General features: G+C 42.2%; 1 protein-coding gene across 1 annotated transcript in view; it reads right to left on the bottom strand.

The window, feature by feature from the left end:
* Positions 1-2562: 2562 nt before the first annotated feature.
* Positions 2563-13931, bottom strand: part of ppargc1b (peroxisome proliferator-activated receptor gamma, coactivator 1 beta) — a 49921-nt gene continuing 38552 nt past the window's right edge. The window contains exons 6-12 of the mRNA XM_072663493.1: positions 12551-12596; positions 11978-12042; positions 10593-11061; positions 9241-9310; positions 8994-9112; positions 8766-8890; positions 2563-7085 (exon numbers count right to left, since the gene is read on the bottom strand). Of these exons, the coding sequence (XP_072519594.1) occupies positions 6994-7085; positions 8766-8890; positions 8994-9112; positions 9241-9310; positions 10593-11061; positions 11978-12042; positions 12551-12596 (986 nt within the window). The 3' untranslated portion in view covers positions 2563-6993. The remainder of the gene's footprint in view (positions 7086-8765; positions 8891-8993; positions 9113-9240; positions 9311-10592; positions 11062-11977; positions 12043-12550; positions 12597-13931) is intronic.

Genomic DNA, 13931 nt, shown 5'->3' with positions numbered 1-13931 from the left:
ATAATTTTTTGTCCACAGCCCTGAGGGGTCTTCTCATAGTGGAGGCACAGACAGGCACGCCTGTGGAGTTTTCCCGGTCTGAACCGGGAGTGGAGCTTGAGTTTCTCCTCTGTATTAAAGCGGAAAGCTTTGAGTGCTGATGATGAAGCCAGTTTAGGCAGTCTACCAGGTCTTGCATGGTTGTTAGGGGGCCCATTTACTCTGTATAAATAAAAAAAATCTTGGATTTTTAAAATCCCTTTTAGGAAACGTTCTTTCCCCTTTTTGCGAATGCAAGTTGATTAGATAGAAGTAAATCACCCCAGATAAATCTCTTGCAAAAAATAGTACTTGAACTTAATGGCTGTTTCGAGTGGAAATTAAATAAATAAGTGTTTCACACTTTTGCCAGTACTGTATATAATATGTATATATTTTTTCAGTCCATATTGTTTTCACCATTTGAAAATGGAATAGAATAGCTGATAGGAATAAGGCAAAATTGCTTTGGAATAAAATCCTGCTACATTAAATTACATTGGGCTTAAGACTGTTTTTCACTTGTAACACCCAACCATCAACATGCAGCACCACAGCAACAACTTGGCAACACCTAAGCATCCACCTGAAATACCATAGCAATTGCCTAGCAACCACTTAGCAACACCCTATCATCCACTAAGCAACATCATGGCAATGATGTTGACGGAAATACCATTGGAATCACCTTGCCACACTGTAGCAGCCATCTAGCATCTATTTAGTAAAACCATAGCCAAAAAAAAGCAACCAACTAGCTACCACTTAACAACACTATCACAACCATCTGGGATACCATAGCAACCACTTGGGAAGACCACAGCAGCCAGCCTGGATACCATAGCAGCCCGCTTAGCAACACTATTGCAAGTACCTAGTAACAACTTAGCAACACAACAGCAACCACTTGATATGCCATCGCAACCACTGAACAATCACCTGGGAACACCTTTGCAATAAGCTAGCAACACTGCAGGAAACCACTTGGAAAACCATAGCAACCACCTAGCAACTGCTTAAAAGTGGAATCAGTGGTAGCTGTGCAACCATTCTGTGTTTTCTTCGGTAAATGCACTTTTCTACTTGGTGGTCTGCCTTCTGTCTACACTAACTGACCATTTTAACAGATCCCCCTACTAATTTGTAGATAAGTAATTTGTTTCAGCAACTGACTGTAAATAGACTATAAATGTAAATGGGACCTCTATAGGCTAAACACTGGCTAGACAATCATTGCTTGGTAAACTGTTCTCAGAATGGCAGTAATGACACTACTGTAGTTCCACAGCAGTGCGTCTTACACTGGTACAATAAGGCGCAGCAGCATGGCTGAGGGTTTAAACCTCAGAGTCACTGCTGTGACAAATTGTGGAGCAACAGCTGGCATACAGTCACTGACTGCATACCAAGTGCACCTGAAATAATGGCCAATATGGGCAGGCGCAAGGTAGGTGTTCCCAAAAAACGGACAACTGGTGACCGCTGTATTTATGCCTGGAACCGTGTAACTCTGTAAAACTGTACATATAGAGGCAGACATCTGCTTTTCTTTATTATTTGTTTTTGTGCTCTTCGTTCACATCATCGTGTTCATCCTGACACGTACTTGAGCGAGCCAAAAATAAACCCGACCAGCTGATGACCTTTTGCTCTTATTGGGGTTGGTGTAACTGAGCGGTGCTTTGTAGATTTTCTGCAACAGCGGCTCAGCCTAGAGGATGCTGCACACTCGGCTGAGCTTGTGTGCGTGCTAACTGTCCCACAGGGACCGTACATAATCATCAGACAAAAGCCAGGATGATGCCCAGAGGGGAGCGACATAATTGAGTGGGGAAGCAAGCGAGCCGACTGGCAGGGAACGATTGTGGAAGGGGGTTGGTGGTGGATGCGGCCACACCACTGACGTCACCAGAAACACGCAGGCGGTGCACGTCAGCAGAGCGTGATGTCATGGCTTGCTGTGCCTGCACCTACCTCACTGCTACAGAACTGCAGAGACAGGGCTATCTTGTGAGCCTTGTGATGTCAAGGCATTCAGACGCACACAATCACATGACTGATGCACTGAGTACACCGAGTGCAGAGCTGCCATTGGTTCTTCAGACTGCTGCATTGCTAGGGAGTTTTTTTTTTACATTACGCAGCTCAAGCTGGGCTTTCATCCTCCAATCCAGAGGCTGGATGTTCTGCCTGGATACTGAATTTCCAACACAGCAGCCAATCACACATTTCCTGTTTGCCCCACATTGGCCCAGCCAGAATGAGGATACGGGTGATGGTTTCAGATCAGAACAGCTGCTGCTGAGGTTTGGAGTTTTGACAATCAAACACCCCCCCTTCCTACCAAACCCCCCCTCCAATCTGCGCAATACTACTCCATAATACTCATTCCCAGAACCATTTCATAACACCGGCTCTCAGTTCTGGGGAAGGTATTGAACTCTCCCCGCTGCGTGCAGTCCTCAGTGCAACATATCTAAGTTACTAAGCTAGAACTGACTTCTTTTGGCTTTAGGGACAGTACAAATGCAGATAGCCAGCATGTGTTCATTAGGATTTTTTTTATTTTCTGGAGGCAAATCAATGAATATATGTACCTTTTACAGTATATGAGGATCAATTTCTACAGTTTAATAATGTAAACAATCTCAGAAGAGAAATGTATTCAGTTTAAAAGGAAGCCATCGTCTCTCTTGTTTGTTTTTTTAAACTATTTACATGAATTAAAATATAATTTATAACATCAGATAATTTTTCACTGTATAGATAATCTGTGAAACTAGATTTTAACAGTTCAAAAATACTGAAATGCATTTTGTCTCCATTCTCAAGACATATGAAATCACACAATACAAAAGAAAAAACAACAAAAAAACAAACAAAAAAAAACAACAACAAAAAAAACCCCACCATTAAAAGACATCCAATCTAAGTGGCATATAAATAAAAAAAGAAAAAACTCAATATATGTAAAAATATAAAATCTTACTAGCAGTATTTACCATATACCAAAACTAAGTTAAAAAAGGGAAGAAAACAAAAACAAATCAGTGAATTTCATAGTCATTAGATGTAAAGACTCAAAGACAATTGAAAAGAAATGAAACAACAAAAGAAATTAATGTATGCCCTTTGACGTTGATTTAGTTTCCACCAAAGACAAAGTCTCGAAGCAGCAAGACAACCACCATCACTGGCTTCATGGATACACGAAAAGACATCAGAGGCGCTCTGAAAGCCCAGGCTCTGGCACCGAAATGACACAAAATGGGAATTGAATTGTTTCCGATATTCATGATCATGGTATAGCACACACAGTAATAAACAGTTCCCCAATACGACGATTAGTGGGTGATTCAGTGGGCGAATTCTTTCCAATATTGCAATATACTTTGTGAAAGATGAGCTCAAAGGGTAATAACAGCTGTGACATGATTTAAAGTGACATGTTCTGTTTTTTTTTCTTTCTTCTTTAAGTTTATTACAATAACAATGAAAACGCAACACTCAAACCTCCCCCCCACCCCCACCCCCCGGCCACACACATACACATACATACACATACATACACACGCGCTCGTACAAACGTCCCGCACAAACAAAGAGGGCGAAGCAGGCGGATCATGACATTCATTCGTGAGATGGATTTGATGCGGTACTGCACTTTTTTCCTGTACAAACATCAAATATACTTTTTGGTCAAGTTTGTCTCAAGCTCATAGATTAGATAGTATTAGATAGCGATTGCTGAAATGAGGATGTATTGCATTTTGAAGAGGGTTCCCTTTGGAAGTTTATTTTTTATTATTCCCCTAAATTTGTTAACACAGTCTGTACATTCTCAATTGCCACTGAATGCTGAAATGTATTGAAGTGCTTTCAAATGCTGAATACAACGGTCAAAGTTCCTCATAAGAAATTATATCATCTATATATATATATCATCTATATATATTTATCTACATAAACTCAAATACAGACATACTTTATATATATATATATATATATATATATATATATATATATATATATATATATATGCACTCATACACACACTCACACACACATACTGTGTACACCGTTCATAATATGGCTGTATTGTAAAAGTACTTAAGAAAACAGATTGGAGTTTTAAAGGACAGTAGAAGCTATTAGTAAAAGCTAGATAGCTGTGTTTCCCCCATCATTTTTAAGGCTCTCCTTGTGAGATTGGGCTGTCAGTATATTCCTCGTTCGACCTAGTGCCGTCCGACAGTCCTACGCTTCAGCAGGTCTACAAGTGCACGCACACCCACACACACTCCCACACAAAACACACACTACTGTCTCACACCATAGTTCAGACACTTAAGTCATAGTCATTCGCGAATACTGCATGACAGTGCAGACGGATTCAGTCAAGTGAGTACCAGTAAAGAAAGTGGCAATACTATACAGAGTGTCAACAGAAAAGCCCCAACCACAAGCATACTTCACCTCTTAGCGCTGCGTGGATTGCTTTGAGTCGTTCGTTGCGTATTCTGCCGTTTTTCACTGCATCTAACAGTACAAGATCTCAGTTCAAGGATTGCCCAAAATAACTTTAAAACAACCAACCACTTAAATAAAACCTTCCATCTATGAGAAAGGCTCTGTTAGATTATATGTATTGCATCAATTCTGTAAAAAAAATAATAATTACAAGTATTTAAAAACAGAAAAAATGAAAAAAAATATTCTGACATTTTTCTAAAGGGATACTTTTTACAACAGCGTTTTTTTTTTCTTCTTTTTTTTTTCCTTTTTGACTTATGAAGCCACATCCATATAAAATTCCCTTCTGCACCTCCCTGTATTGCTCAACCTTGCTCACCGGACAACTTGCATCATCATCATCATCGTTGCTTCATCATTGCCCCAGTTGACGCCCTGTCACGCCTGCTTTTGAACACGAACTAGAACTCGTCGCTCTCGTGTTTACATTAGACACAGTGCTATGTACACGTTATATACCTACATATGTATATATATAGATCTATATAGAATTATGTAAACCAGCACATTCTTCCACTTTAGTAGTATACATACTAAGCACAAACACTCGTTCAGGTTTTGTTCAGGATTCGCGTGGGTTATTTTTTGTTTGTTGTCTGTTTTTTTTCCCTCTTTTCAGATGACATGACGCTCACTTTGGCGTGCAGATCAGTGTCCAGTGCCTCTAGGAGGGTAGGCCGTGAAGGCACGTCCAGACTGGGTCAGCCTTAACATTGAATAAGGCGTATTGTACTTAGTGTGCGCTCGAATAAAGTCAAAGGGAGGATTTCAGTGATGTAAACATTCAGTTTCCTGGTGTGTTGCTGCTGGGGAGGCGATAGGACAAAAGGGGATAGGCAGGGATAATGCATAAGAAACACATACATACGTGCACACACACACACACACACACACACACAAAAAAACACGTCTCAACTGTACAGGATCCACAGGCTAAGGCAAACGCCCCTATAGAAAAATAAGCCAAGGCCGGAGTGAAAAGACTTCAACTCTCAGCAGGCTTTGGGTGTGGGGGGGGGCAAGCCTGACCTCGGACCCAACAAAAGACAGAGACAGCACGCTTAGGTAGACAAGGATATACTTGTAGACTGCAAAAAACACACAGAGCACAATCAGAGTTTGATACTACGAGGCAAGAGCTAGAAAAACCCGCAGACGCTCCCCTATTAGAACAGGAGGGAGTAGAAAAACTGAGAGCGAGATATATATATATATAGAGAGAGAGAGAGAGAGAGAGAGAGAAAGAAAGAGAGAGAGAGAGAGAGAGAGAGAGAGAGTTTGTGAGAGAGGGAGATGTAAACAAGGTAGAGATACGCAAGTATCTCTTGGGAGATTGAGCTTTGGAAATATCGTCCTCCCAGATTCCCACCGCCCTTCTCTCGAGCACTAGCGCTAGCAACGCTAACCTCCAACAGCTTCTAGGCGCAAAAAAAAGTGTCACTCAGAGACACTAACTGGCTATGGGCTGTGCTGCTGGATGAGTCAAACCAAGACAGATCGACAGGGCAGACTACATTCAGATCTGTGAGGGATACATTCCATTTAGAAACAACGGAAAAGAAGCTTTCCGGTAGATTTTCAGATGAACCCAACGCTTAAGAACGTGCACCCAAGTGCCTTCTATTCCAATCCCAAACACGATGCATGTTCAAGGGTATTTTCCCGGGGTAACTATGAATAGTGCAGCTAAACTGGTCGAATCTCGGGGCTCCATTGCTTGATAATTTGTGGCAGCCAGCAGCAGAACCCAGCCAGAAGAGGGGGAGAGCGAGAAACCACAAGCTACTACCTCGTTTGAGTGCATAGATGAAATAAGGAAGCACTAAAATTACAAAAAAAGACAAAGATTTCTTTCTCCTTTCCTTTTTGATTTGTAAACTCTGTGTTTTTCAGGATTTTTTTGTGTTTTTTAAGCTGTTTTTTTTGTTTGTTATTGTAACACATACAGCTGAACATCCACAAAGGTTTACTAATTATTGTTTATATAGTTGTACGACAAAAACGGCGAAAGTTGCTCATTTCCACCGGAAAAACTGACAAAGGGTTACAAAAAGAAACAAATAAATGAAAAAAACAACACACACACGCATACACACATCACAACGACCAAACAGAGAGAGAGAGAGAGAGAGAGAGAGAGATAGAGAGAAGAGAGCAAGGGTTTGCTACAGAAGCCCGGGCCGCTCTGAGCCAGCGGCAGCCGCCTTGCGAACACACAAAAGGGGGGGGGGGGGTTCGCCGTTCCTCGTGGCTCTTTCTTGTTGTTGTTTCATTTCTTGATTCAGTCCTCACGCCCCAGCGGCCTTCTGTCCTCAGTAAGAAGAGACGAGGTCCTTTTTTTTTTCTTTAAACTGATTCCAATGTTCAAAATGTAAACATGAGGTGGAGTCTCTGCTGAGGTGGTGAGGCGCTGCGGGAGAGGGCGCGCTCTTGTAAGGCGTGTCAGCGATGCAGACTCCTTTGAGCCTCTTTCAGAAGAGTGTCAAAGTCCAGAGCGTCGTACTTGCTCTTCACTGGGCCTGGTCCCGCCTCATCTGCATAGATAAACACAGCACAGTCAGTCCCTGGCCCTGGAGTAGGATATTACTCTGCCAACATTTGTCTAACCCCTATGAATCACTCACTACTCTTATTCCCCAATCCTTATTTTACACTGTGGCTGCTGGAAATATACTGCAGTGAAGTAATTACTATGAAACCAATGTGTTACAAGTTATACCATATGCCCAAATGTTTGTGGACACCCCTGCCAATAAAGAGAGATATTGCCAATAGAATAAGACTCCCTGAAGCAAATAAACACAAACATATTGGCACCATGGCGTGGGCTAGAGGGGTATAAAGCCCCCCAGGCATTGACACAGCTCACTGAACTGTGTTCTTAGGAATGATGGTTGGTGCTCTAGCTAATACTTTTAGAATGACTTGTGGAGCTGTGGATGAGGTGTGGTGATGATCATCCAACATCCTGACCTCACTAACGCTCTTGTGATTGAATGGAAATCACAGCAATGATTGAAAATCAGATAGAAAACCCTCCCGTACAGACAGTAGAGACAGTTACTCCAACAAAAGCAGAATAAATTCTTTTTAAAAACCCTTGATATTAGAAGAAACAATGAATGAGCGGGTGTCCCAATACTTTTGACTGCTTATTGTATTAATGAACGCTTGTACACCATTGTAAGGGCATACATCCCAGGTCAGATTTGGAAACCACAGGCGTATTCCATCACTCAATTGGCTTTGTTTCACGCCTTGACCCCAAAGCTTATTATAATGTAAAATAAAGCTAATAACATTAGCCATATTCAGTTCATCACTATGGATTATCCATTAACTACTGTAAAACTAATCTGTCTGTTATTTAATTATACAAGTGAAGGATATACAGTAAGTGTTTTACCTCTCATTCAAGTCAAACTAACAAAAGAAATCTACAATTTTATTCTCATCACACAACTCCTCAGTTCTCGTAGCAGCTGTTACAGCCTGGTCTATGCCAAAAGCAGGCCAGATGGAGACCCCAGCGGCCCCAAATGTAGCTGATCAGCCAAGCCATGTTTAGTTTCCAAAGTTGCAAAGCTTCTGTAGTTACGCTACAAGGCTAATGCAGAAAGCTGCATGCCTCAATCATCATACACATGCCTAAACTTAGAAATTGCTTTAAATAAATATTCAGCAACAAAGAGACCAAAAACAGCAACAGCCAAGGGAAGGATTGCTGACTTTCTACATTGCTGTGAGGATTTGATTACATTCAGCGACAGGAGCGTTAGTGAGGTCAGGATGCTGGATGATCACCTCCTCCCTGAATCCCCAACTCATCCCAAAACATACTGGATGGAGCACCAACCATCATTTCAGAGAACACAGATCCGCTGCTCCACAGCTCAATGCTGGGGGGCTTTATATCCCTCTAGCCCACGCCTGGCATTAGGCACGGTGCCAATCAGTTAATGTTAGTCTGTTCCAGAGAGTCCTAATCTATTGACAATACTTCTCTACATGGACTAGATAAGTAAGCATGCACTTGCACATCTGTGTCAGTAATGGGTGCTGAATGCATTCATTAGAAGGGTGTCTGCAAACATCTGGACAAACAGTGTAAGGGTATATGTCAAATTTGTTCAAACTACATATTTAAATGAACACTACGTCATTTGCTCTAGCTCATGCCTCGTCAGCCGTGTTTGCCTGTTCTGTGCTCTTACCCAGATCTATGTAGCGCTTTCTGGCAAACCTCCGGCCACCGTTCCCTGCATGCTGACCCACAGAGTCCCGCCTGTGCTTCGGACTCAGCTCATTCTGCCTGAAAGTGATGACTCCGCAGCGCTCTCTACACACATACACACACACACAGACACAGAGGTTAGCTTTCGAGGGTCCTGTGCAGCCCTTGATTACTAGAACAGAAGAAACTGGGCAGGATTTGAACATACTCGTTCTTGACAAGAACTTGGCAGTCCTCAGGGTCACCGAAAGCTTCGAAGCGCTTGCGCAGCATGGCCTGTGTGACGCTGCTCGGCAAGTTGTGAATGTAGAACACTTGGCACTTGTCCTGCAAAATCAAAAGCAACGAAGATTGTTATATCATGTGTGAGCTACAGAACTGATTTTGAGCATATGACAGCTTTTTTACGCTGTCCGAAAGGATTCTAGCACATGCATCCTTAGAACACTACCTACCCCGTCCTCTTGTCCATGTTTAGTGTTATTCCTCTGCTTGTCTCGGCGGTACGTCTCGGAGCTCTCACAGCTACAAAGAGCAAAACAGAGGGAAAGGATTACAGACAGAATGAAGACAGGAATGGCCCAAGCCTGTCTAAATGATTAGATTGGACTAAGGCATATTTAATTAGCTAACTGATTAGCTACACTATATGGACCAAAGTATTGGGACACCTGCTCATTCATTGTTTCTACTAAAATCAAGGGTATTAAAAGGAGTTTTTCCTGCTTTTGTTGGAGTAACTGTCAGATTTTGAAGCATTGCTGTGAGGATTTGATTGCCTTTAGCAACAACAGCAGTAGTGAGGTCAGGATGTTGGATAATCACCACCCCTAACCTATCCCAAAACTCCCAACTTATCCTAAACATACTGGATGGAGCATCAGAGTGTTCCAGAGAGCACAGCAGTTCCACTGCTCCACAGCTCAATGCTGGGGGGCTTTATATCCCTCTAGCCCATTCCTGGCATTAGACATGGTGTCAATAGGTTCAGGTTTGTCTGCTCCTATCCTATTGGCAGCAGTTCTCTACATGGACTAGACAAGTTGTGTGTGTGCGTTTGCACATCTGTGTCAGCAATGGGTGCAATTTAACTTAAAGTAGCTTAATGCATTTATTAGAAGGGGAGAGGGTCCACAAACATTTGGACATATAGTGTATATTGAGCCAGAATTTAATCCATTGTTATTCATTTTTTTATTTGAAAAGTATATAACATGGTTTAATGTCTGTATTTACATTTATTTATTTATTTATTTATTCTTTCATCAAATGATGTTTAAGGAAAGCTGTTAGCTATCCTTTCTTAGCTGCATAGCTATTTGACCGCTGTTATACCCCCCACCCCAATTGCATCCCTGGGCTTCTGATCACCAGCTGCTTCTCACCCTCAACTACTACTAATCACAAGTGATCGCCACCGACTATTATATTAGAACACTTACAGGCTTGATGGTTTTGGTATGTGCATGTGTTTTCTTGGTATTGTCTCCATGGATTTAGCCTTAAACGTCTATACATTGACCTGCACTGTGTTTTATAGACCTGCTCATGAGTTTTACTGACTGGCTATTGAGTTCTGCATTTGCATCCATTTGCAGACAGGCTTTACAGCCACACTGTAAAAGCAGTAAAAGGTAGAGATTGGTTGTAAGTGTGTTTAAGGTTCAAGCTGATGGAAAATCTTACTTTTATTTTTCTGTATGTATTCCAACTTTGGAGTTGAGCCAGGTTAACTGTTCCTGTATGACTTTCAGTCTCAAATGATGATGAATCAGAACAACATTGGAGGCAAAAAGTCCGGAAGTACCTGAGGGTAAGCTGGTGGCAAGGTGAGGGTGGCTGACAGGAGCCTGGTGACTGGACTTCTGCCTCTGGAGTCGGGGAGCAGGCGGGCGAGGGCTGTCCCGACTCCTCCGGGTGGTGTGGGGATAAGGCTGGGGGTGAGTGGGCCTGCTGCTCCCCTCTTTTGTTTTCTGACCTCTCCTCCTGCCTGTCCTTCACCTCCTCCTCTCGGTCCTGGGCCTCTGCGGGCCTCTTGCAGCTGTGGCCCAGGTTCAGCAGGCAGTAGTCGTGGTCCCCATAGGTGCGTTTGGACTCGCCCTCGCCCGCCTGGCCCATGCGCCGCAGCTGCGCGTACAGCTCTGTCTGCTCCGGAAGTTTGCGTATGTGCCCCCGCGCAGGGCACAGGCCTTTGCTGGGTGGCTCGGGCTTACCCTCGGGCTTGAAGAGCTCCTCCTCTACGGGCTTGTGGGGGGGTGTGGTGGGGGGAGTGAGTCCTAGAAGACAGAACACAGCTCATGAATCACCTGCACACATGACCACCAGCTGGAATTTACCATCAATTTACCATAAGTGCTGAACATAAAGTAGGTGGCGCTATGCAGTGTTTTGGGATGATCAGCTCTTCTTTACACATGCTTTTGCATTTTAATGTTAGCTTAATGCTAATGGCTAATTTGATGCATTTTGTTGCTGTGGCAGAAAATGCTGGATATCTGAATAGAAAAAAAATATCTAAAATCAAAAATTTAATCCAATCTAGCCAGAAACAGCACACACACATTGTGTAAAGTGATACTGTTAGCTGTGTGTTTGTTCCTGTGGGGTAGCAGAGGGTTTGCCTAGTCTGCACATTATAGCCTACTGCTTTAGGTTAACACAAGCTTTATCACTCAGTTTTTAGTCCAAATGCTAAAACCATTAGAAATTATTTGGTAACTGTTTTGTGTAGCATATATTGTGGAGTCCCACAAGGTTCTGGTTTAGGGTTTGTGGTATTTGAATAACAAAGAAGGTGCGATTATCCCTAATTAAAATGTCTAAATCAACCACGTAACGCAGAAATTACTCAGGAATCACAAATGAAAGTGTATGCGGCTTATACTGACGACTACAGGACAAGTGTACATGAATGTTTCAAATGTCTATCAGATGTAAAAAAACTCCCCAGTCCTCCCTATGTACATGTAAATGTCATGACCTGAAACAGGCTAGCTAATTGAGTGTCGGTCATGTAAGAGAACACGCTGCTTCATTATTCATTTAGTTTGCTATCTTCCCCAGCACATGCTTAATCCTATGTACATCCCCCCACCCCCTGGCATGCTTTTGAACTTGGGGGTTGAGATGAGTGGCGAAGTCCCCCTAATGCCATGACAGTTCGAGTCCCACTGACTGAGAGCTCGACATTACCTGCTGTGCCACACAGCTCCACGCAGAGAGTCTGCTCAAAGGGCCTGCTGGTGTACTGGGTGTCTCTGATCATGACAAAGAGAGAGAGAGAGAGAGGGAGACGTTGCACAGTCAACATCAAGGCTTTTAAAAGAGAGAAAAAGAGAGAAAAAGAGAGAGAGAGAGAGAGAGAGAGAGAGAGAGGCAGAAAGAGATAGAGAGATAGATAGAGAGAGAGATAAAGTCTGAACAGCTGACTCAGAAGATAAATGCTGTCAGATTCACTGACTGAAGAGGTCCAGCTTTGGAAAGTGTTCAATACACCAAATTTACTTATCACCAGATCTGAACTCTGCATTACTGGCTGAGACTCACAACAATACGCTATAATTAGCAAAACAAACTGGCTCCAAGTTATTTATAGACCAGTGTTACCATGAGAGGCCAGTGGAGCGCTCTAGGATATTAAAGCAGTAGTATCACTACAAGGCTCCCAGAAGTCATTTGGGAAACGTCCAGGCGCGTTCTAAGGCTTTCGGCCTGGACTGCCTCCAGCGTTCTAAAGTAGATTAGGAGTGAGGGACACACACACACCCTGTGGATTTGGGAGTCAGCGGCAGACAGAGGCAGGCGCGTTTCTCTGCAATCAGAACAGAAAGAGAAAATCGCAAACATGGTCAGAGATCACCACAGATTATCAAGTAGTTCAACACACACACACAGACATACAGACACACACACACACACACATTCTACAAACACAGAGGGGATGTTCTTTTCTACTGTAGAGCTGGTGTTCCCAATCCTAGTCCGTTAGTACACTCTTAGCAAACATGGTACTGTATAGTACTAGATAACATGGTGTTCATATGTGCTATATATATATATATACACAAATATATTAAAGCCCAAGTTCATATATATATATATATATATATATATATATACCTAGTATTGTTCTATATGGCTTTTTTTTCTTTTACTGTTGAGCACTTGTTCTCAATCCTAATCCTGGAGTGCATTGTTAGCAAACAGGGTTTTTTATAGCACTGACGATGGGTTCTTTGACTCTTAAAAGCAGCAGAACCTTTGTTGGAACTATACAGAACCCTTTTTTAACACAAGAAACAAGACCAACATAAATTATACATAGTCTGTGCATTTTAAACCCAATTTCTATTATTGTTTCTGAATTATACATATTTACATATTTATAACATTATAACGCGTTCATTTAAAAAAAAATTAAAATCACATGCTACATTTTTTTGAATATATTAAATTAAGCTACTAGACCGTAATTATGCTTTTAAACATTTTTGTGAGAGTGTATGCCCACTCATGCAAGTTTTGATGCATCCCCCCTGCTACTCTAATTAGCTCCAGAAATACAGAAACCTGGTCTTCCAAAACTTTTGCCAAAATCAAGAGTCCTAATAAGCAGTTTGCCCTATTCCTCACTTCAATAAAAGAGATGCAACAATTCAAGTTAGATTTGCCTTTATAATGCACCACATTTGTTTCAGATATTGTACTTTCATAAGGTTGGAGGCTTTCTATTGTTTATTTATGTTAAAAGTTAGGTAAGCTGTTGCAAACTGGAGTTAATATCAGTGGCCTCATGTACAAGGTTTGATTTCTTATTTACAGATTCTCAGGCCATACAAGGAAGTTCCTTAACTGAATTTGGCTGAATTTCAAATTTAGAAGTACCAACTTCTGCTTTTCTGGGAAAGAATTCCCCTAGATGTTGGAACGCTGTTGCGTAAATTCAATTCTCTTCAGCCACAGTGAAGTTAGTGAGGTCAAGCAACAGTACTCCAACCCATCCCAAAGACGTTCAAGGGTGCTCCATTACTCCAGAGAACATATTGCCACTCAAGAATGTAATGCCAGTGAGCTTTACACCACTCAGTATTGCACATAGTGACCTTGGGCTTGAGTGTGGCTGCTCCAGAGCAACCTGTTCTGCTGC

Source organism: Salminus brasiliensis, chromosome 19, assembly GCF_030463535.1.
Source record: "Salminus brasiliensis chromosome 19, fSalBra1.hap2, whole genome shotgun sequence".
In the NCBI taxonomy this organism is placed as follows: Eukaryota; Metazoa; Chordata; class Actinopteri; order Characiformes; family Bryconidae; genus Salminus; species Salminus brasiliensis.
The sequence above is the reverse complement of the archived record's forward strand: the minus strand, read 5'-3'. Positions and strand labels throughout refer to the sequence as shown.